Raw genomic sequence first — 25,049 nt, 5'->3', positions numbered from 1 at the left:
CAGTTTGGGAGATAGCTTTTGTACAAACTGAAACTCTTCCCTCCAACATGTCTGTGAGTGTATTAGTTTTCTGTGGCTGCTGTAACAAATTACCCTAAACTTGGTAGTTTAAAACAAAGGAAATTTATTTTCTCACAATTTTGGAGGCCAAAAGTTCGAAATCAGTATCCCTAAGCCAATATCAAGGCATCAGCAGGGCTGCATTCAGTTCAGAGGCTGGAGAGAGAGATTTGTTCCTTGCTGATTCCAGCTTCTGGTGGCTGCCAGCATTCCTTGTCTTGTGACTGCACCCCTCCAACCTTCAAGGCCAGCATCTTCAAATTTCCCTCTTCCATCTTCAAATGGCCTCTCTGTGTGTCAAAACTCCCTTTACCGTTATTTTATAAGGATACATGTGATTGCATTTAGCACTCCGCCTTCTCAAGATTCTTAATCACATCTGCAGCAACCCTTTTTCCAAGTAAAGTAACATTTACAGGTTCTAGGGATTAGGACCTGACATCTTTGGGGGACATGATTCAACCTAGTTTGATGGGGTTGTTGACCTCCTTTCCGATATATTTTACTGCTGGGGCACATTTGAGATTTCCTTTGAACCATTTGGAAGAATGTATTTTTATTCATAAGGGAGGCAGAAATAGATGTTATTTTGCTCTGTACATTGAAAACTTAGCTAGAAAGGTGAAGTGCCAGAGTCAAGGTCAGACAGAAAATCTCTGGCTTACAAGCTTCTTAAATTGGAGACTGTGTGGCATGAATTGCATGCACAACTGTAATGAGTTAAATTACAAACGTGCCTGTCTTCACTTTTCAGTTTAGAAATGTTTAGCTGTATGAAAGTGTATATGCCCTAGCTAGAAGGCAGTTGAGAAGCTGTCTATTATACCTTCTTTCCTGCAGATCAAACCACACCCATGCCATAAATTTTTTAAATCTTCCTAGATGTGCATACAGGTGTTCCACTCTTGTTAAAAACAATGAATGGTGCTAGGCAATATTAAGGGCATAAGGCCAGCAGAAGTGCACACCGCTTAGGCATTTAGCAGCATTCAAATACAAGGATAAGTTTCATGAGTGTACATTTAACTGGCATTATGTCTGCTGCTTCGAACTCTTCAGTCCTCCCTGTAAAAAGCCTATTATAGTTCTGGACTTGGCCCTCCCCTTGCCATGTGAATGCTAATGTCTAATACCTCCATTTCCCAATTTCACAGCAGACTTGCATGCTCATAAATTAAACTGCATCGCTCAGCATTATCGTGTGCACTCTAGGATTCAGTCCAAAATGGCCCAAACTGCTGCCTATTTCAGCAGAACTCCCTTTGGCCATTGCCTGTCAATACATTATAGAGACATTAGGACAGTGATTTGAGAGTGCAGACCAGGCAGGTAGAGAACATACTTCCCTGCAGAGAGGTCTGTCGGCAAATGGGAGTAGCTCAGGGGAATGATTGTAGGGAGATGTTGGCTGCCTCATTTTAGGATGGGGCCTATGTGGACTGCCCCACCTGAAACAGGGGGAATTCATCTGACAGAGACTTTCTCATAAAAAACTATTGAATGTGAATAGCTAAAGTTTAAAAGATAACAAATCAATTGAAAGAAGTAAAAGAAAGCCCAGACCATGGCTAAGTTTTGTCACTTTCTAAGCCAGTGATGGGGGTTTAAAAACATGCCAAAATGGCCACTCCAGAAGCAGATTGCCAAGAACCAGACTGTAAAGGAAACATAGTGGTGCTTGGCTTCTCAACATAATACTAAACACTGATACTTTTAAATCACAACCATATCTGCACATGGTTTTTTAAAAACTCAAGTAATACGTAAGGGTTTTTAATGAAAAGTTGCAGCTCTGTCCCTACCGTCCCCCACCCCGCCTACATCCCAAAGGCAAGTTGCTTTAGCCTTTTGAGTCTTCATTTTGGAAGTTAAAAGCAACTTTAAATTGTATACCATTGAGTCCCATTATGAAAAATAAAGATTTAACTCATTTATACTCTCTGCACCCTACCCTTCCTCCTTCCTCTCACTTTTGATGATTCTATTATGTTTATTCTTTAATTGGATACATTTTTACTTGAATAATACACTTCTATCACTTGAGTCACAAATGGCCAGTTTGCCTATCCAATATCTGTTTCCCGCTTCTTCCTTACTAAAACCCAATTTTGTTGAGAGCAACAATGTGCCATCAAAAAAAAACTATACTTCTCAGTTTTCCTTGTGATAGTTTGCCTTGTTACAGTGTTCTGGCCAGTGAGATGTAAGTAGAAATTGTTGGGTAGGGCTTCAGGAAAACTCCTTCTAAAGGGGACTGACTCGGCAGGTAGGTTCCTTTTACCCTTCTCCTCTCTTTCTTCTTCTTACCTGGAGCACAGGTATGATGGCTGGAGCTGCAACAGCAATCATGTGACCATGAGATAATCTTGAGGGCAGCTGGAAGTCATGTTCTAAGAATAACAGAGAAAAAATCTAGAGTAGATCCTGGCAAATTAGTGACATCAGAGCTGCTGCCCTAACCCTAAACTGCCTATCTTCCTCAACTTCATTTTATGGGAGACAAGTGTAGGCCCTGTTTTGTCTAAGGCATTATTTTCCCCCACATTTGTTCACAACAAATCTGTGCCTCTCATTCATCAACTGTAATCAGTATCTAGACTCCTCATGAGGTGAGTGGAAACTATTGGTGCTTTTGCCCTCCTTCCCATTATTCTCCAGCTACTGCTTCTAGTAGCTGTATTTTATTTATCTTTTATTTTTTATTTTTTTTGAGATGGAGTCTCTGTCACGCGGGCTGAAGTGCAGTGGCATGATCTCAGCTCACTGCAACCTCCGCCTCCCAGGTTCAAGCGATTCTCCTGCCACAACCTCCTGAGTAGCTGGGATTACAGGCACGTGCCACCACGCCCAGCTAATTTTTGTATTTTTAGTACAGACGAGGTCTCACCATGTTGTTCAGGCTGGTCTCGAACTCCTGACCTCATGATCCACCCACCTCGGCCTCCCAAAGTGCTGGCATTACAGCTGTGAGCCACCACGCCTGGCCGTGAGCTGTATTCTTACATTGCCAATAATGATAACATTACCTTTCTATTCTGTGATTACAAGCCTTCTGTGCCTTTTCACTAGAATGACTCTAAAAGTTGAACACCATTAAATAGGATTTAGATTATTATGACCACATAGGTGTTCACTCCTGGGTCAAGTGTCCCTGGATCACTCAAAGAGAAATTCCTAATATGGGAGTCAAATGAACTTTTTTCTCATATTCCATCAAGGAGTTAAAATTATGTCACATTTTAATTTACATTATTTTTGGACCATGTTATTTAAATAGCTGTTTGTCTTGGATTTTTTTGTTGTTATTGTTGAGAGAGAGAGATGCTTTCACTATATTCCCAGTTTACCAAACCTCTCCAGCATTCACCTTTTTTCTTAGAGCTCCACATTTTCACACTCTGCCCTCAGCTCTTACTCCTCAGCCTATACAACTTTCATTCTAGCTTCACCTTTCCCCAGAGTTAAATTACCTCTACTTATGTTGTTTTTCTTCCTTGTTTTGCTGGAACACATCCTCAAAGAACTTCTTAGAGTGACTGAGAGGTAAACTTTGGGTCCTTTCATATTTTAAACTGTATTTGTTCTATTCCTGTACTTAATTGATGGTCTAGATTTAAAATTGTTTTCTCTCAGTATGCTGGTATTGCTCATTGCATTTTTGCATGCAGCGTTGCAAGTAAGAGGTCAGGTACATGCCAGTCTTATTTGCATTCTTTTGCAAATTTTTTTCTATTCCCTAGAAATCTCAGAGCTGTTTTCCTTATTGTTAGCGTTCTTTTATTTCAGGCCAAATGTGTCATCAATTAGGTTGATGTTGGTTGCAGCTGTCACACCAACTAAAATTGACTTCATGATAAAAAGGGTATTTATTGGCTTACATAATTGAAATGCCCTAGATGGGATGAGATGGGATTGACTTTAGGAATAGTTCTATCAGCTCTCTGGTACTATTTCTCTGTGATTCTCTTGGTATAGGCAACTGGGTAAATCTTAAGACAACCCTGATAGAACAGAAAACAAGGAATCAAGGCAGAGATTGACAAGCAATGCAATGGTATCGAAGCCTGGCATCAGAGAAGGCTTAACAAGGAGACCTTTAATTTTAAATGTTTGATTGTGATAAAATACACATAATATAAAATTTACCATCTTTGTCATTTTTAAGTGTATAATTCAGTAGTGTTTAGTCCATTGATATTGTTGTGTAAGCAATCTTCAAAACTTACCTCACAAAACTAAAAGTCTATACCTTTTAAATAATAAGTATTCCTTCCCCCTCTCCTCCCAACCCCTGACACCACCATTCTACTTTATCTTATTAATTTAGCTGTTGTAGGTACCTCATATAAGTGGAATTATACAATAGTTGTTCTTTTATGACTGGCTTATTTTTACTTAGCATGATGTCCTTAAGATTCATCTATATGGTAGCATATGTCAGAATTGCCTTCCTTGTTAATGCTGAATAATATTTTGTTATATACATGCAATGTGTGTTTTGTTTTTCCATTCATTTTGTTGATCCATTCTTCTGTTAATGGACACTTGGATTCCTTCCACCTTCTGGCTACTGTGAATAATGCTGCTGTGAATAAGAGTGTACAAATATCTGTTTGTATCACTGCTTTTAATTCTTTTGAGTATATACTTAGAAGTGGAATTCCTGGATCATATGGCAATTCTATTTTTAATCTTTTAAGTAACCTCCATACTGTTTTCTATAGCAGCTGCACCATTTTACATTCCCACCAACAATGCATGGGAGTTCCCATTTCTCCACATTCTTGCAACACTTGGTATTTTCTATTTTTTAGTTAACAGTCATTCTAACAGATAGGAGGTGGTTTCACATTGTGGTTTTGATTTTATTTCCCTAGCTATTAGGGATGTCGAGAATTTTTTCATGTGCTTGTTGGCCATTCATATGTTTTCTTTAAAGAAATGTCTACTTAAGTCCTTTGCCCACTTTTTAATTGGGTTGTTTGTTTTTGTTGTTGAGTAAAGGAGACCTTTTATGGACAGCCTCATATGTGCTGAGTGTTGGGGGGCAAAATTTAACAGAGATGGATGGAAAGGACATTCTAGGCAGAGGGTCCAGCAAGATCAAAGGCATGGAGGTGTCAGAGTGTAGTGTACATTCAGGTTTTTTCAAGTCGCCAACCTGCGTCAGATCATAAGTTACAGGAGGGAAGCAGCCAGCACTAAGGCAGGAAAAGCAGGGCTGCCTCACCCTGTGAAAAGGGGGAGTGAGGACACTGCAGTGAAGGAAGCCACCCTATGGAGCCATCAAGAATGTGGAGATCATTCTACCAGATGCAGGGCTGCCCTCATCAATGTCCCCATTGTGCCCATGGGACACTGGATGTCGTCCAGAGGGGTCTGTTAAGAGGTTCTGGAGGCAGCTTTCCCTGAGGTTTAGTTCTCAGTGCCAACCAAAAATAATGTTCATTCAAAGTAAGTCACAGTGCCAACCAAAAGTAATGTTCGTTCAAAATGGTTTCTGAAAAGTTCCCAGAGCAGCACCACAGTGGGGCTCAACATACCATCCTTTCCTAGGCCCCATACACCAAGGCCTCCTCAGGCACAGGTGCAGTCTCTCTTCAACTGCAACCCACATGAAGTTGCTCCCTTGATGTTAGGGACCAAATTATGCAGAAGATACTTATCTTTGCACACTAGGATCACATTTGGCCCATGAAAGTGTACACACCATTAGAGAAAGGCAAGATCCGAGGCCTCTTGAGGTGTATCTCTTTGGATGCTTTGGGCCACACATCACCGAACACCTGACCAGCAGGAGCTTTACCAATAAAGGTATTTTAGCGGTTTATGTAATAATAAGTCTGGAGAAAGGTAATACTGTACAAGGTTAATATAGTTCTCTAGGCCTTCCCTTTGTGGTCATAGGAGGGCTGTAGCAGCCCCAAGCATCATATCTCTATGCCACAGTGTCCAGGGGAGGCAGGTAAAAGAAGAGAGAGAAAGGGGGATTTCTCATCAGTGCTCTTTATCATCTAGGAGAATATTTCCTGGTTTCCAGGTACTTTCTTTTGCATCTCATTGGCCAGAACTAGGTCACATGCCCATGCCTAACCAATCACTAACAAAGAGCATGAGACTTCCATGGTAGGTGTGGTGCTGTGGTTCTTATGCCCCTTATCCCTGAAGCAAAACAAAATTGGTGTTTGTCAGCCAGAAGAAAAGGGAATTGTGCTGCAAGAAGGACCAGCAGATTCTCCTGGGCTGTATCACACTTACTCTGGAACATCTGCTCGTGGAAGACAGTGTAAATCATTTCATGTCAGCCTACATTTTATTTTATATGTAAATTATTATTTTATTGAGTCCAGCACATACAGGTGAATTCTCATGAGTTGGATGTCTGTGGGCTGAAGCTTCACTGTCTTAATTTTGGTGCTGATACCTTCATATGTCTTCCCTGGGCTTTATCCCAGCCTCCAAGAGTGGAGTGTTCTTTAGTTCCTCTGGCCTAACTATAACCTAGCTCTGCCTGTTGACCTTGAGGCCCAGGGATATGACTGGTCCCCTGGGGCCAGGCCCTTTCTTTCCTATCCTCTGGACAGCCTCTCTGTTCCAACTATAGAAAATGCTGTGCTTGTGGCATGCACACTCATAGGTCAACATGTATCACAATGGCCTAGAAAAAGAGCCATCAGCTAAGATGTAGCATAGCAGTTCAATACATTAGTTCTTTGGAAATCACAGAAGCAAATTAAGCTTTTGCTGATTTTTAAATTCATACACAGTAAGGGAAGTCAACAAGTCCTCATCTCGTGGGAGGGAGCCTGGTATGGGGTTAGCTGGAGGGTTGTGTATAACTTACTGGCAAATGTGTCAAGCTTCTTGACACTTGTTAACCTATGCATAGGATTTGGTGGGAACATGGACAGGACATGTTCTGCCAGTTGCAGTTGTGGATTCTGAAGCAATAACTGCAGGAAGAAACAAAATTAAGTTTGTCTGCTTAAGAATCATAGAGACTACAGTTGTTACTTATGCACTGCCCACCATTCTGGCCTAATTTCTAGCCAACACAATAGTGATTATGCATACCATTAAATATATGTTGGATGAACTCAGTTAAAATTTTTAATTAATCACAGCCTCAAATCTGACTCAGGCCTGCTCTGACTTCACAGATCACTGCCTAGATTTGCAGTTACCTGCTTATCACCATGGCAGTCTACTCATAGCTCAGTGAAGAAGAGAAGCTGGGCTGCTTGGCATATAATTTCTAGGAGGAAATTATGTTACATGAGATTGGAGAGAATGGCTCTGGACTTGGTTATGTTGTACCCAGTGAACGTATCAGGTGAACAGCTCTCCTTGGTCACCATGTCTCTTGCCTGCACCTCCCCACTGTGATTCATGGAGCCTCCACTGGCCTGTTCAACCTTCATGGAGAGCCTGGCCGAGTTTCCACCCTTCCCAGATATTTCAGGATCCTGTTGTTATCCTGTTAGCTTAAGGAACTCAGTAGTAGTGGCAGCTTGATTTCTCTTTGAGTAAATGAATGAACAAACAAGCTAAAACAAAGTGACCTTTTTTGTTAGGATTTTTAGATTACATTTTAGGGCTGGTCCTAAGAGGATGTGAGAACTTAGGGACAAGGCTGATAGTAGCATAAGGGAGACAGCTGTCACCCTATATTCCTCAGCAATTTTTCTTTCTCCTTTATCAGAATCTTCATTTCTTAAAACCAGAAAGCAACCTGGATGATCTGAGTTTTCCCCTGATCAGGCTGCTTTTTGCCCACTCAGAAGGGACACTAGCCCCTTCTGTCTGACCTCCTTCTGTTGACTGGAATCCACCACGCATACTGATGGTCATGGTACGATTTCTACTAGCATGTTCCTAGGACCCTTATGCATGCATAGTTTGAGAAAACCTGTCCTGCTGGTGCATGGGACTACAGAGTCCCATCGTGCACTGTCCTCACTGGGAAAGGAGTTCTCCTGATTCTGTTTCCATGTGAAGACAGCTGGACTGTGGCTGTGTAGACAGTCACTTTTATCTGAGTTTCTTTCTGATGGAAATAAATTGTATTATGTATGGAAGGAGTGTAGTCAGGGCCTCATGAACTCTAGTATCTCCTCAACATCTTTCTCTTCTCAATTGTCCATCCATCTGTGGATTTCCTGGTTCACTAGAGGAAGTCCAGAATTGACTGCTGTCTGTAAAGAACCATAAAAGGTCTGAAATTTTACCCTACTTGCAAGCTAACAAGTTAACCTGCCACTGTTTCATGGATGCTGGCAGAAGACATGAGACTCCTCCCACAGAGACAAAATACTTTATTATTCACGGCGACAGCAGTAGCCAAATGTCAGCATTTTCTTGTGCCATTTTCTGAGCTACAGTTCCCACAGGAGGACATGACAATGGCCACACAATACCCATACTTGCAGTGGATTATGTAATGGGAGAAGATCCCTGGGCTTCGGAAACCCGGTTATTTTATCAGGGACAATAAACATGTCTGTCTTTTGCTCCAAAGAGGGACATCATCTCATCATACTAGACAGTAACTCTGCCTGCCTTTGCCCCAGCAGGAGACAATATCGGTCTTCCAAGGCTGCTGTTGGCTATTCAAATATCCATGAAAGAAAGTCCAGAACAATCAGCAGCCAATGCCTTACTTGAAAGACATGCAGAAACATGAGCAACCCATGGAGAATTGCCTCCCAACATTGTTTTTGTCTTGACCTCATCTATACATTCAATTTGATTATTCCACACACATTTTACACCTACTCTGAGCAAGACCCTATGCTTGGAGCTTGGGATACAAAAATAAAACACATTCTTTGCCCTCAAGAAGCTCACTCTCCAGTAAGATAGATAGGCAATGAATAGAGGGTAAGGTAGGATGGGATGAGGTGTAAGAGAGAAAGGTCTAAGGGGATGTGGAAGGCGCAGGAGAAGACCCAACTTAGCTTAGAAGGAATAGGCATTCAGAGCTTTGTAGAAGAGGTAAAGTCTAAGTGATGTAGCCATTAGCCTGGCACAGATGGGTGAGAAAGAGTGAGCACTCAGGACAGGATGAAAGGCAGTTTGACAGAGCAGCCATAAGGAGGGGTTTGGAGGGTAAGTAGCAAGCCTTGGGGGAAAAGGTCATGACCAGGTAAGGGGCTCTGGATGACACCCTAAAGAATTTCAACATTATCCAGAGTGGAACTGATGGGGAAGGGATTAAGCAGGGAATCAGCATGTTAATGTTTGTGTTGAAAGATCCCTTGGGCAGCTACGCAGAGGATGGATCAGAGGTGAGACTGGAAAAAAGAGACGAGCTAGGAGTACATTCAGATCCAATTGAGAAATAATGAGTCCCAATCTAAGGCAGGGACTGTGCAGTTTGAGAGAGGGATGAGCAATAAAGATATTACAGAGGTGGAACTATCAAGGCAGGGGAGGGAGAAGAGCCACATGGCTGCCAGTTTTGTGATTTGAGCACTAGAAGGGCCATGGTGCCGTCCCCTGATGTCATTATGAACAATTGCTTCTGCATTTTGCTGCTACACAGGGAAGCCCTCAGGGCTGTAGATGGCACAAGATGCTTTCCCAACACTAAATGTGGCATATTGCCCACTGTTAGACTGGAGTGGGGGCCTTGGGATGGACCCCAGGTTGGGTATGGGCAGAGGCAGGGAGAGGATAGAGGAATCAAATATTACCTCTAAGGTGGGAATCAGGAATCAGAGTCCTTGGATGGGACTCAGCCAAGGCAGCAGATAGAGTTTATGGGGTTAAAACAAAATTTAAGTTTGGAAGGGAACTGACACCCCAGATTAGGAGGCAGAAATTCTCAAAAGGGAAAGCAAACCGGGTAAAGAAGAAGTGCCAGATGCTGAAGGCAGTAATGGGGATGGGAGGGTGGACAAACCTGGGGCTCTGCTGTTTTGACTTGGGGAATATTTCTTCCACAGCTACCTGCTTCAGCCTAGATCCTGCCGTGAAGTGGGCTGCTGCTCCCTGGCTCCCACTCTGTTCTACTTTTCACTCTTACCTTGTCTCCCAATGAATAAGGTAAATATCTCTTAAAGTCATCTTCCACTCTGCATTAGACCCAGTGGGATCCCTGCCCTCAGGGGTTTACAGTGTGCTAGGCAAGGAAAGAGTGGGGGCTCAAATATATAGACTAAAAATATTTGTCTGTATCTAGACATACAGTATATCACCTTTACAAGGTTAGAGGAGGGAGCTCTGACTTCCAGGTGGGCCTTGCAGGAAGCTCCACAGGAGAGTTAGCATGGAAGAGAACATTCTAACACTAAGAAATGGCATAAACAGAGGCCCAAGAAGCAGGAACATGCAGAAGACACATTAGAGAATGGTAGGTGATCCCAGCTTGACGATGATACGGAGTACTTGTAAGGAATAGAGAAGGTGGGTGAGAGACAAGTAGGAGAGGTAGAGTGAGGCCAAAATCTCCATTTTCCGTATGGGTCACTAAGGCTGAGACTGACCGATTAAGTCATATAGTAAGCACAAGGCTATTTGCCAGATATTTCTGGCTTTCTACCTTCAGCACATGGAGACGAATTGTACTTTCTAGCTCACTGTAGTTGCGCGGGATCTATAGAGGTGACATGTGGCAATTTGGGGCCAAGCGTAAAGTTGCTGGTGAGGGACTTTCCAGAGCCTTCTTTCTCTCTACTATTGTGACTAACTGCATTCCATGTAGTGGCTGGTCTATCATCCTGAGTCATGGATTGAGGGACAATTTTGTCGATGACACAGAGCAGAGCCTTCAACCCGTGTGGAATGGGTATATATTATGAACATGAAATAAACCTTTATTGTTTTAAGCCACTAAGATTAAGGGTTGTTCGTTAGTGCAGCTTACCTGGCCTCTCCTGATTGATACACTTAGTCAAGGTAACTCGGTTAGGAAGTACTTGTTGGCTTTGATTCCATGTCTGTCTTGTCATCAAGCCAGTGTCAGGCAGATGCCCATGGACCTTTAGGGGCCCATAAACAGGGTCAAGTCTGGAGCTGTAGATTTGGACATCACTTACACAAATGTGGAAGGAAATGGAAAGAAAGTAATAGAGATTTAGTCTGTGGGCTTTAGGGGTGAGGCTTCTTGCCCTCATGTTCTTTCTGTCCCACAGGTTTGTAGTCAATTCCACGTGGTCTGTTGATAAGTAGGACATCACTGCTGCCTGCAGGGTCTGGTGGTTCAGAGATGCTGGCTTGAGTTTGTTGACAGCTGCACACTCATAACATTGCTAAAAACTTCATAAACTCTGATGTCTGGAAATAGCCCAAGTGATTTGAGGTTTTGCTCACTTGTAAATGTTTGAGTATTGTGTCCACAAATTGCAAATTGAGTAACTCAATTTTGAGGCACAGCTGTTATTTGGAAAAGACCCATCTAGGAACGCAAGCTCCTTGCAAAATAATTGTGCTTCATTTTTGTCAAGTATCAGAAAACCATTAAACTGCCAAGCCATATGGCAAATGCCCACTAGAAGCAGAGTGCGACAACGAGCCATAATGAATCTGTTTTGGGGGAGAAGTAGATGGGACAGCGTCTGGTTTTTGTGATCTACAGAAAAGATTCACTGCTGTACATTTCAGCCATCCAGAGTCCTGAGTAAGGATTTTTCCTCCCATGAAAAATTCATGTAGCAAATTAAGTTATGGTGGTGTTTGTTTTTTCCTTAGGTGAATTTTTTCCCTTTCAAACAATGTCCATTTGAGCTTCTGCGTATAAAATAGACTTAACTGGGGCAATAGAAAGTTCTAAAAGTTTACATACTTTTCCATTTTTATATACTAACCCAAGAAACATTCATTAAATATTGGCATAGCAGTTAGAATTAGGTTTAGCTGTGTATAATAGAAAAATGGAAAATAATGGTGGCTTTGAAGGTCGTTTCTACCCCAGGTAAAAGAAACCTGGAGGTAGGCAGCCTGGGGCTGGTATGACAGCTTCAGGGTCATCGAGTCCTGGTTTTCTCTTGACCTATTCTTTGTCAAACCTGGAGTTGGTTCTTGTCCTCAGGGTCTAAGATAGCTGCCATACTCCAGCTATCACATTCCTGGTAGCAAGAGTAGAGAAGAGGAGAAAGGCATGCCTTTACCTTTTAAGGACAGTGCCTGACCTAAGATCACTGGCCAGACCTTAGGCATGTGGCCTCAGCCTACTGCCAAAGACATTGGGAAAGGTAGCAATATGCCCAGCTGAAGGCAGGCATTCTGTGACTAAAGAGAATGGGAGAATGGATATTAAGGAGTCACCAGCAAACTCTATCCTACCAGAGGTCCTTGATGCTTGTTCTTCCTGCTAGATTATAACCTTCTTGAGGACAGGAACAGATTTTATTTACTCCTCTATCTCCAAGGCACTAGCACAGTAGCTAGTAGGTTGTGTTTTTAATTTTCTGCTATTTGCATTCCTAACAGCAGACCCAAAACACTCCTCACCTTCTAACCCCCTTTTCTGCCTTCTTTGTCCAAGTTGACAGGTCAGCTGTGATTTGAGGCATATTTATTTTTCATCATTAGAAAATGTTACTTCTACCAGAATGATATTAGACTGTCTGTTCCTGTGTTTTTCAATATTGACTCTAAATTCCAGAGACAAGAGATGCTTAGAGGAGGATTGTTTTATTGGAGCTAGACAAACGACTGCAGCATTGGTACTTGGGCTTGACCTTTCCTCATCAGCACCCTTCAGTGGTGACATCTCCCAGGCCGAGCTGGTGTGAGTGAGCTGACTAATGGGTAGAAGGATGCCGAATGTGTGTCCAAGGGCTGGCAGGTCTTGATCATGGGTAACTAGAAAAATGGGAGGTCTTTTTCAAACAAGGTAAAGAACCCCCTGGAAGCTGGTATACGGAGTGGCAAATTATGTTTTAAAGACAATGAAAGACAAAGGAGCTAATATTTCTGGAGAACCCTCTGTGGGCCAGGCACTGTGCTAGTTGGGTCACCTCCAGTAACCCTCATGAGAGTTCTAAGAGGTAGATATAATTATCTCCATTTTCTATGTGGCTCACTGAGCCTTGAGAGGTTGATTGGACTCTTTACCAGAAAGCAAGCACAAACCCTTCCCTTCCAGGCATGTTGAAAGAATTAGCATTGATGTGTGTGAAGTTTTTAGCACAGTGCCTAGCCTATTACTCAATAAACCCAGTAGCAGTTACTCAGATGTACTTTATTGCAGCAATTGAAACTAGTCCCAAACTCATGAGTATGGCATTGCAAGAGATCTCATTCCACTCCTTGTGCTCCTTCAAATCTTTTGAAATTTCTCGAAACTGAAGAGTGGGCTGCCTGCTTTCCTGGGAGTCTCATAATGAGGATGAAATGCTTAATTGACATGTTTGTGTCCTCCAAGGGGTGGCTGGCAGAGGATCCTCACACTGACAAGGAAGGCATGCTTTGCTTTTGTTTTTTGCAGCATTGTGTGCCCGTAGCGACAGCAGGTGAATCCAACAAAGTTAAAAGGGAAAACTACTGGAGTTCTCATGAAGGTTGATTGCCCTGGAGAAGTCGACACACGCACACAGATGGAAATGGTTTCACCAAGTCCTGAAAAATGTGGTCGTCAGCCCCACATACAAACCATGACTTGTGTTTTCTTTAAGATGAGGAGGCTGGTCAAGAGGTCTGTGTAATGAAAGATGTTTGTAGAATCCATTTCCATTCTGCCTGAAGCCATCTGCTTTATGTCTATAATAAACAGGGATGTTTTCAGCCACTTTCCCAGGCCTGGCCCGTTAGAAATGCTCACCGCAGGGAAAGGTAAATTAACTGCCTCCCAAGCCATGAGCATTAGCACATTACATCTGCAGTGATGGCACTTAACCTTCCTGGGTCGCCTTCCTTACTGTGCCTCTGTGACGGCCTGTGACAAATGGGCTAAGGGGTGCACACTAGGTTAGAACTTAGTACGCATGGAGTATTGGCCAGCATCACATTACGTGGTGAGCCAGGTGAGATGTGAGCAGTGGAAGAGACCATATTCCAGGAAGATGGAGGCTGCCTGGCCTTCTCCAGCCAGAAAGACCTGAGGGCAACTGGGGCCGTTCTGAGACTTTCTGATGTACCCACTGTCCCTGAAACTTCCTGATGCACTTGAGTACTCTTTCTGAAACACAGACTGAGCAAGTCACATCCCTGTTTAAAATCCTTCAGAGGCTTCCTGCTTGCCCATAGGATAAAATCTAAACTTCATAGGCACCCAGGGTCCCTCGTGATCCTTCTGCACTCTGCAGCTTCATCTTGAGCCACTCACACATCAGCTCCTGCCCACACGTGAGCCATACTGACATCTTTCAGCTCACCCCCCACCTTCAGCTGCTGTGTCTAGGCCTTTGCAGCACTATGCCTTGTGCCTGACACAGTGTTCGCTATCTTCCCCAGCATCTCAATTCTCTCTCCATTCCTGCTGTAGCTGGAAAGTCCTTTCTGACAGCCTGCCACTAAAAAGTGTGTTAACTTCCTATGGCTGCTGTAACAAATCACTGCAGCCATAGGAAACTAATGTGTGGCTTAAAACAACACCAATTTGGCCAGGCGCGGTGTCTCATGCCTGTAATCCCAGCACTTTGGGAGGCCAAGGCAGGCAGATCAGCTGAGGTTGGGAGTTCGAGACCAGCCTGACCAACATGGAGAAACCCTGTCTCTACTAAAAACACAAAATTAGCTAGGCATGGTGGGACACATCTGTAATTCCAGCTACTCAGGAGACAGAGGCAGGAGAATCACTTGAGCCTGGGAGGCGGAGGCTGCGGTGAGCCGAGATCACGCCATTGCACTCCAGCCTAGGCAACAAGAGCAAAATACTGTCAAAAAAAAAAAAAAAAAACCACAAATGTATTGCCTTCAAGATTTGTAGGTCAGAAGTTTAAAATGAAGGGGTCTGCATTCCTTCTAGAGACCCTGGGGACAGTCATTTCCTTGCCTTCTCCAGCAGCTAGGGGTCGCTTGCATTGCTTGGTTCATGGCCCCTTCCTAGCACCTCTCTCTTCTCTGACAATTGCTTCTTTCATACATCTCTTTCTCTGTTTATGTAGCCCCGTTGCTGCCCTCTTTATGGGGGCCTTCAAGATAAAACTGAGTAATCCAGACTACCCTCCTCATTTCAAAAATCTTTATGTAATCATGTCTGTAAAATCCCTTTTACCATGTAACATAACATATTCACAGGTTCCAAGGATTAGGACACGGTCATTTTCAGGGGCCAATTATTCACCCTCTCACAGTGAGGTGTTAAGCCCTGAGCCCTTTCCCTGGGGTTATTGTCTGTTGAATTGTCCTTCCCATAGATGACTGGAAGCTCTTTGAGGGTGAGGGCTACATCTGCATTTCCTCCTATTGCATCCTACTGTCCAGTCGAGGGCCTGGCCACTAATAGATGCTTAATAAACAGTTGTTCACTGAGTAGTTGGCAGGCAGGGCAGTGCCAGAGACCTGGCTGTTGTGGAGAAACTGGATGGACTCTGAAAAACAGTGCAATGAGCAATGTCTAGGCAGTAAAATCTGGAAGGAATTGTCTGGACCGTCTTGGCAAATGGACAGCCATCAACCTCCAGTTCTCTAGGGCAGAGGGATGACCTCGGTGTCAGTTTGCAGGAGGCCAGCATATCCCTGTTGACAGGATCATGGTGTTAAAGAGGGCCCAACAGGCAAGGATGTCTTTTTTAAATTTCAGATTGAGTGAAATTTAAAAAAGTGAAGTGGGGCTTTGGGGAGAGATCTTGTGTACCTTCAGGGAGCCAGAAAGTTCACTTTATATCTCTGGAAGACTCATTCCATTGACTGGGACAGAACCAAAGAGAAGAGGTAGCCATCTGACAAAAATACTTGGTTAGGGATAGACATTGACTCTCTAGTTCGTTCCACACACATTTCCTGAGTACTTATTGGTGCCAGGCACAGTGCTAGGAGTTGAAAGGACCAAGATGAATTTAAAAACCACTCTCTAATCACTTGAGCTCAGGAGTTTGAGGCTGCAGTGAGCTGTGATTATGCCACTACACTCCAAACTGGAAAAAAAAAAGTGAGACTCTGTCTCTTAAAAAAAAAAATTAAAAAATAAACACGTCTAAGAGATTATCTTCCACTTGGAGAAGAGCAACATGCATAAAAAGCAATGACAATTCTCTGGTGAAGAAAGAAAAAGGTGATAAAATGTGAAAAACAAGTACAGAGTTAGCATGATAGTGGGGGGCTATTGGGGGAGATACAAGGTAAATATTCCAGGGAGAAAACCTTGAAGGCAGATCACCAGGGTGGCAAGGATGAGGATGGCATTTCAGGTGGTCATGACTGCATTTGCAGAAGCAGCATGTTATGCTTGAGAAGTGGGACGAGATGCTGTCTGATGACTATGGAGTGGGAGGCAGTAAGCTGGAGAGGGGGCGGGAGCCAAAGGTAGAACCTGTTTGCCTTGTCTCCAGTTTAATGATAAATTCCAACAAGCCTGTACACCACATTCTCAACTTGTTAAATCCTTTAGCAGCAATTATTACTCTGTGGCCTCCATTGAATGCTTATTGATGAGAAGCCTTTCCCAATAGCAAAAGTCTCCTTCACTTGCTCCGTCTCACTAGATATTATTAGATGATAAGGGCAGATGGGACACTTTTATGGCATGCATCTTGCCTTGTGTCTGATGAGACTGGCACTCAAATCAGAGCCAGTTTATTGTCCTGGTGGGTCCCTGGAGTGAGTCCATTTTAGCCCTATCACTGTATTTCTCTGGGTTTGGCTTGGGAGGGTACTTAGTTGAAGCAAATTGGAGTGTACAAATGGTACAGGTGCACTGACCTTGTTACTGATCCTGGGAATGAATGTACACTCACTGTGTCCTTCAGCCTGCGACGTGGCCCAGACAGAGCACAGTCTCCATTAGAACAGTGTGGCTCAGTATGCCCACAGCAAATAAAGAAAAAGCAAGAGGCACTTAATAAAGGTCATTTATTCTCCTTCTCAGCATCACATTTCATTGCTGTTGATGCCACCATTCAAACAAATGTTCTAATTTACAGTTTCTGGGAACTTTTGGAAAAATGGATGAGAGCCCCCAGGTTACTTGAGATGCTACAGTTACATGTTTTAATGGTTCTAACAATGTATATTTTGTCAAAATGAAATAGAATTTTGAAAGACTTCATAATAGTTGTAAAAAAACAGCCACCTTTTCAGTTACAGTCATCATGAGGCTGCTCTTGTGAATAGCTTGGCACACCTTGCAAATATCTCATTAAACCATCCAATCTCCCTGGGAAAAAGCTAGCAGCAGCTTGTTGACTGCTTTCTTCCCACACAGTAGGGGGGATTCCTGCTGCCTCAAAGGAAGTATGAAGACACCACGGCCCACCTAGGCTGAGAGTTTTTCATCTTCACACTGTAGCTCAGAGTACACACCCTCCAGCCAGCCAGTGCCCTGTTTCAGTCTTCACTGATCCCTACTCTGGGCCAGGCTCTGTGCTTCGAGCTGAAATCCCAGGATGGAGAAAACACCACTTCCTTTCCTAAAGGGTTTACTGTCCAGTGGATAGGAAAGACATATAAGCAGGCTTTTTCAATAAAATGCGGCATGTGATTTATTAAAGGTAAGTCAGAGATGAGTTAACCTAAGCTAGATGTCAAAGAAGCCGTCTCAGCAGCCTTCCACCCTCCCAGCACCCAGACACTTGTATCCCCAACTCTGTGGCAGCCACGGTGGATTAGTTAATCCAGTTTCCAATACCCTTTCCCTTACTGTTCTCACTAGAGAGGCTGTCAAGCTAAATAGATGCCTTTCTAGCCTTTGTTGTAGCTACAGTGGCCATGTAACCTAGTTCTGGCCAATGAGACAGAAGCAAAATCTACAGGAGGTTCTAAAAAAGCTCTTGTGTTCTTGATTAAGAGGAATAGCTAATCTGGTACAGCTTCTTGCTCCTCCTTCTTGCCTTTATTGAGGTTATGATGGCTGTAGCTGCAACAGCAATCTTGTGACCATGAGAGAGAAACTGAAAGAATTGCAAGTCATTGTTGAACCCATGATCTAATGTCATTAGGTGCCTACTTCCAGACTTTTTGTCATGTTAGAAACAAATGAACCTCTCTTTGTTTAGACCACTGAGGTTAGGCTTCTGGTATTTGCAGCTAATATATCCCTAACTGATATAGGTACCTAGCAAGTAATTGATAAATAGTGATTGAAGTAATAAATAGTGTAATCATATGAATTGGGTCTTAACATATTGGGATGTGCTGGGGGGTTTTCTGGTTGGAGAAAACCAAAATAGCCTGTACAGAAGGTTGAAGCAGGAAGCCATGAAGATGTCACAAAGAAGTCCTAACAGGTAGTTCATTGTTGCTAGAATATAAAGTAGGAAGCTGGATGAAAGCCTGGAGAAGGAGATAACATGGGCCAAATTGAAACAGTTTCCTTTGATACAAGCAGGGTCCCAGGTTCCTGTGACTGAGCACTCTACATGTTGCCCCCAGAACTACAGGATTACAGCTAAGACTATCATAGCAAGATGAACAATAAAGGCAGTAAATGCATTCCTCCTGTTGGTTGCTGTATTATCTATTACTGCATAACCAATTACACCAAAATGTAGCAGCTTAAGACAACACATTTATTTATTGTTTTTATTTATTATCTCACAGTTTCTGTGGGTCTTGAATCCAGACATAATTTAACTTATAAAACCTGTCTTATAAAGCTTCCGTCAGTGTTCACAGGGTTGCAGTCACATCTGAAAACTTGACTGGGGGAAGATCATGCCCACACTCATGCACATAGTTGTTGGAGATCCAGTTCCTCACTGGATGTTGGCCACCAGAGGTCTCTCTCACTCCCTGGGCCCATGGGCATCTCCATGGGGCAGCTCACAACCTGCCTCCTGGCTGCATCAGGGTGAGCAAGTGAGAAAGCAAAAGAGGTGAGCAAGAGGGAAGCCAGAGGCCTTTGGTAACCTTAGCTCAGAAGTGGTAACCACTACTGCTGTATTCTGTTTGTTGTAAGCAAGTTTCAGCCTATACTTAAGGGATGAGATTACCAGTGAATTCTAGAAGGATCACTGGGAGCCATCTTAAACACTGCCTACCACAGAAACACCGCCATCTCCTTTCTCCTCCTGCTCCATCAGGGTCAGCAGTAGCAGCACCTTTCTCACCATTGTTGTCATCATCACAACCACAGTGATTGTTTATTAAATGCTTCTTCTGTATCAGGCTTTCCTTACATATGTATCATACTTTCCATATGTAACTATCTTTACTATAACCTTGTAAGAGTAAGTAACTTATCCCCATCTTGCAGGTTAGAAAACTGAGGCTCAGAGAGGGTCTGTGGTTTGCCCTAGGCCTCACAGCCAGTGAGAGGCAGAACTAGGGGTCACCCAAGGCCCACCTCGAGGACGCAGCATCTCAGAGGCAAGAGAACCGTGTCTGCCAGCCAGTCCTGGAGCCTGGGCTGTTTCCTTCTCACCTTTAACCTCAACAGAGTGAGGTCAGAGGGTGGACTGCACCCTCTCAAAATGGTTGGGCCCCAGATAAAGGACAATATGTGAGATCAGAATTCAGTCTGCATATTAGATAATAGTCCAGTAACAATGTTGGTTTCCTGATTTTAATCATTGTTCTGCAGTTATGTAACAAAGTGTCTTCATTCTGAGAAAACACATACTGAAGTATTTAGAGGTAAAGAGATTTTATGTCTATGACTTACTCTCAAACATTTCAGAAAAAATATTTATAAACAGGTATGTATGTGTGTGGAAAGAGAGTGAATGATAAAGCAAGTGTGGTAAAATGTTAACATTGGGGAATCTGGATAAAGAGTATAAAAAATTTTGTATAAATTTTGTAACATTTTTTCAATAAGTCTAAAATTGTTTCAAAGTAAAAAGTATTTTAAAAGTGCTAATCTACTCTAGGACCTTGTGAGATCTATTAGGATTACCAGAAATGACACTGTGGGGGTCTTCTAGCCCTCCTTCTGACCCCAGGGTGATCTGTCGGAGCCCAAGGAGGATATAGAAGTTCAGAACAGAACATGGGTTCTGGGATCAGGCTGCCTGGGTTCCAGTCCTGGCCCAGTAGCTTCTAAGGTCCCTGAGCTGTATGAGTAACCACTCAGGGTTGTTAAAAAGGACTTGGCAAGAGAAGGATATACTTTGGCATAGCACTTGGCGTACTTCATGGCCCATGGCAAACCCTCCTTAAATGTTGTTTTAATGGCCTCCTCAGTCATCTTACAAGTTGAGAAGTAATGGTCTGTGTATGGTTTAGAGAGACTGATCTGGATAATTGTCTCAGTGCTAACTCCCTGACATGAGCTTTTGTCCCCATAAAAGCAGGGTGGCCACTGCAACGGGTGTGGATGTGCCGGACAAGATGAAGAGCCGAATCCCTGTGGTTCTCCTGGCCTGTGGCTCCTTTAACCCCATCACCAACATGCACCTGCGCTTGTTTGAGGTGGCCAGAGATCACCTACACCAAACAGGTCAGTCAGGGGGCCCTGAGTCCAACAGAAGAACTGATGGGTTAGGCTTCATGGGGCTTTTCTGGCTGCTGGCATCACTATTATTAAAACAGCTCAGTTTATTTATTCACAGCATAACTAGAGGCATTTTTTTTTCATCATATTCAAAGGGTTGATGCTTATAGTCTTGTGACATGTATACAAGTCATACACCTTGCATAGACCTGAACACATCTCAAGGTCTGCCCTCCCTGCCCACCTCACATTGGCAATGAATGACAACAGGCCCTCTATAGAACCTGTGCCACAATCAGGGCATCCTTTCTGGTACTCCCAACATCTACCTACACAGCCAGATGAATAGGTTGCATGTGCCTTAGAAAGCTCCTGATACTCTTCAGAGAGTAAGCAAATGCTTGACAACGGGCATTTTGACATTTTCTCATTTTAAAGAATGTATCTTAGATTATTACAAATTAATAATCTTGTACATAGGGCATTTCCAATACAGATGGCATGACTTTGACAGAAATATTTAATCAGCTGAAAATATATAATCTGAGGATATTTCATCTCCTTGACTTTCTATTTCATTATTAAAGGAGTAAAGTGACATTTATAATCTGCATGATTGTTTCTGAAGAATGTAAGTAATGTATCTGTTGGCTATCAAGTATATATGAAATTATTTACTTGTATATTTATGAATGTATTATGCATTCATATATGTATTTTGTGTTTCTATATTGTTTGTAAAAGTTTGCCTTTAAGGACATTGTTTTTATACCAGAATCGATTCCTATTTACTTTTAATATAGCAAAAAGTATTTGAGTAACGTGGAAATCATTTCTTCAAAGAAATAATGCATAAGTATTAGTTTATTTTAAAGGAAATATCTTTATTTTAAAAACATATTTTTATTTAAAAAGTGAAAGTGAGTGTCTATCCTTGATAAATAAATAGCTTAGTAAATAATAGGAATAAAAAATATTCAAACAATTCATTAAAACTAGTTGGTGGGCATTTTTAGACAGTATACCAAAAAGGAAGTATAAATGGCCAACAAATTTAGGGAAAGATGCTTAAAATCACTAATAATCAAAGAAAGTGCAAATAAAAATGTGATAAACTATACAAAGTGATAAGCACCACCATGAGGGCATCTCCTGTGGCTGCTGGAACACCACAGAATTGCCACCATCTGCCACTGGGCTTATAGTTAGTGCTCAAAAAATATCTGTTGCAGGATTAAATAGTTTTAGCCTATGAGACTGGCAAAGATTAAAGATGGACCAAATTCAGTGCTGGCAGAATAAAGAAGCACTGGCAGTAGTAGGACTGTACTGGTAGTAATAGGATAAATTTTGAGGACAATTTGGTGTTCTGTGACAAAAGATTTAAAGTCTCTACCCATACTCATAATGAAGAGAAAAATGAACCGATGGAAACCAAACCAGATTTGATGCAGATGTTATAATTAGCAGACAAAGACTTGAAAATAGTTATTATAATTACGTGCTATATGTTCAAGTTAAGCAGAGATATGGAAAATATAAAAGGACCCAAATCAAACATCTAGAATTAAATACTACAACCTATGAGATGAAAAATACACTGTAAACAATAAAAAACAGATTAGACATTACAGAAGAAAAGGTTAGTGAACTTGAAGATATAATAATAGGAACTATCTAAAAATACAGGAAGAAAAAATTTTAAAAAAGAAAGAATAACAATGAGATATGGGAGAACTTGAAGCAGCTTAATATACTTGGAATTGGAATCCCAGAAGGAGAAAACAAAGAAAGAACTAGAAAAAATATTTGAAGAAATAATGACTGAAATTTCTCCAAATTTTATGAAAACCCACAGATCCAACTATCTGAACAAACACAAGAAACATTAAGAAAACAACACTGAAATATATAATAATCAAATTTCTCAAAACTGGTAATAGTCAAAAGCAACCACAGAACAAAAATAAAGATGACAGCAGATATCTTGTTACTGAATTTACCAAAAAAGAATTTAGTGTAATAACATTGTTAAAGAACTGAAAGAAAATACTGTCGACCTAGAATTCTATATCCATTCCATATCCGGCAAAAATATCTTTCAAAAATGAAAGCAAAGTAAAGGCATTTTCAGATACTCAAAAGCTGAAAGAACTCACCACCAGCAAACTTGCATTACAAGAAATGCTAAATTCTTCAGGCAGAAGGAAAACAATACCAAACAGAAACATGGACCAACACAGAGGAATACAGAGCATTGGAAATGGTAACCACATGGGGCAATTATGTAATATTTCTTATTGATTAATTTTCTTTAAAAGGTAATTAACAGTTTAAACAAAAGTAACAATACACTGTGGGATCTATAACCTATAAAGGCTGAGGGGGTAAAAGGGAATATACATAAAGTGGTATAACATCACTTAAAGATAGACCGTAAGAAGTTAAAGATATGTTTTAAACTCTAATGCAACTGTTAAAATGAAGCAGTTAGTGTTAATAAGCATACAGAGGAAGTAAAATAGAATTGGAATATACTCAGTTAATTCAAAAGAAGAAAAAGAAGAAACAGGGAACAAAAAAGATGAGACAAACAGAAAACAACATAAGAGATTTAAACCTAACTATATCAATAATCACATTAAATATAAGTAGCCTAACAACTTCTGCAAAGAGGCAGACTGCCAGATTCAATAAAATAAGCAAGACCCAACTATAAACAAGAAGCATACTTTAAACATAGAAACCCAAATAGGTTAAAAGTAAGAGAACAGAAAACTGTCCTATGCTAACACTAATTAAAAGAAAGCTGGAGTGGCTATAGTAGTATCAGAGAAAGTAGATTTCAGAGGAGTGAATATTACGAGGGATAAATAAGGTCATTTCATAATCATAAAGGGGTTAATGCTTTAAGCAGAAGTAATACGCTTTTTGCACTTAGTAATATAACTTCTAAATATATAAGAAGCAAAAACTTACAGAATTGCAAGGAGAAATAGACAAACCCACATTTAGAGTCAGCTATTTTAATGCTCTTCTCAGTAATTAATAGAATAAGCACACAGAAAATTAATAGAAGACTTGAACAACACTATTAAACAATTTGACCTAATTGACATTTATAGACCACTGCATCGTACATCACAGAATACACATCCTTCCCAAGGGCACACAGAACATTTACCAAAATAAGCCATATTCTGAACCATAAAACAAGTCTTGGCCTGGTGTGGTGGCTCACGCCTGTAATCCCAACACTTTGGGAGGCCAATGCGGGTGGATCACCTGAGGTCAGGAGTTCGAGACTAGCCTAGCCAATATGGTGAAACCCCATCTCTACTAAGAATACAAAAATCAGCCAGGTATGGTGGCACGCACCTATAATCCCAGCTACTCAGGAGGCTGAGGCAGGAGAATCGGCTTGAACCTGAGAGGCACGGGTTGCAGTGAGCCGAGATCATGCCACTGCACTCCAGCCTAGGGAATGGAGCGAGACTCCATCTCAAAAAAAAAAAAAAGTCTCAATAAATGTAAAAGGACTGAAGTAATACAAAGTGTATTCTCTGACCACAGTGGAATTACATTAGAAATCAATAACAGAAAGAGCTCTGGAAGATCTCCAAATATGGAAATAAAATAACATACTTCTAAAAACTCATGGGTCACAGAAGAAATCAAAATGGAAATTAGAAAACGTTTTGAACTCCATGAAAGTGAAAACAATATATAAAGAATTTAGGATGCCACTGAAGTAGTACTTAAGGAGAGTTTTATAACACAAAATATTATATTAGGAAAAAAATGGTCTCAAATCAATGATTTCAACTTCCACCTTAATAAACAAAGGAACAGATGAAAAACAAAATAAGCAGAAGAAAGGAAATACAATAATGTGCCACACTATGACATTTCAGCAAATAACAGACCATATGTACGACAATGGTCTCATAAGGCTGTAATGGAGTTGAAAGGTTCTATTGACCAGTGACGTTATAGCATCATGGCTCAAGGCATTACTCATGTTTGTGGTGATGCTGGTGTAAATAAACCTACTGCATGACTAATCATATAAAAATCTAAAAAGTCTACCATAGGCCAGGCATGTTGGCTCACACCTGTAATCCCAGCACTTTGGGAGGCCAAGGCAGGTGGATCATGAGGTTAAGAGATCAAGACTAGCCTGGCCAAGATGGTGAAACCCCATCTCTACTAAAAATACAAAAATTAGCCAGGCCTGGTGGCGCACGCCTGGTGGCGCACGCCTGTAATCCCAGCTACTCGGGAGGCTGAGGCAGGGAATTGCTTGAACCTGGGAGGTGGAGGTTGCAGTGAGCCAAGATCGAGCCACTGCACTCCAGCTTGGGTGACAGAGCGAGACTCTGTCTTAATCAATCAATCAATAAGTCTAGCATATACAATTATATACAGTACATAATACTTGATAATGGTAATAAATGACTAAGTTACCGATTTATGTATTTACTATATGTTTATCCTTATTTTAGAGTCTATT

The 25,049-nt window shown here is 41.7% G+C and overlaps 1 protein-coding gene across 4 annotated transcripts in view; it reads left to right on the top strand.

Annotated features, from left to right (window-relative positions):
• The window catches only part of NMNAT3 (nicotinamide nucleotide adenylyltransferase 3), a 108,587-nt gene that overhangs the window by 28,957 nt on the left and 54,581 nt on the right, over positions 1-25,049 (top strand). The window contains exons 2-4 of one of the 4 annotated variants that reach the window (XM_011998534.1): positions 10,008-10,107; positions 13,430-13,466; positions 20,397-20,542. The exons of 1 other annotated variant lie outside the window; for it this stretch is intronic. In XM_011998534.1, coding sequence (XP_011853924.1) covers positions 20,434-20,542 — 109 coding nt within the window. In that variant the 5' untranslated portion in view covers positions 10,008-10,107; positions 13,430-13,466; positions 20,397-20,433. Of the gene's footprint in view, positions 1-10,007; positions 10,108-13,429; positions 13,467-20,393; positions 20,543-25,049 lie in introns of all 4 variants that reach the window. 2 more of the 4 variants (XM_011998537.1, XM_011998535.1) reach the window with 2 other exon arrangements.

The sequence above is a fragment of the Mandrillus leucophaeus genome, unplaced genomic scaffold (assembly GCF_000951045.1).
Source record: "Mandrillus leucophaeus isolate KB7577 unplaced genomic scaffold, Mleu.le_1.0 Scaffold573, whole genome shotgun sequence".
NCBI lineage: Eukaryota > Metazoa > Chordata > Mammalia > Primates > Cercopithecidae > Mandrillus > Mandrillus leucophaeus.
The sequence above is the reverse complement of the archived record's forward strand: the minus strand, read 5'-3'. Positions and strand labels throughout refer to the sequence as shown.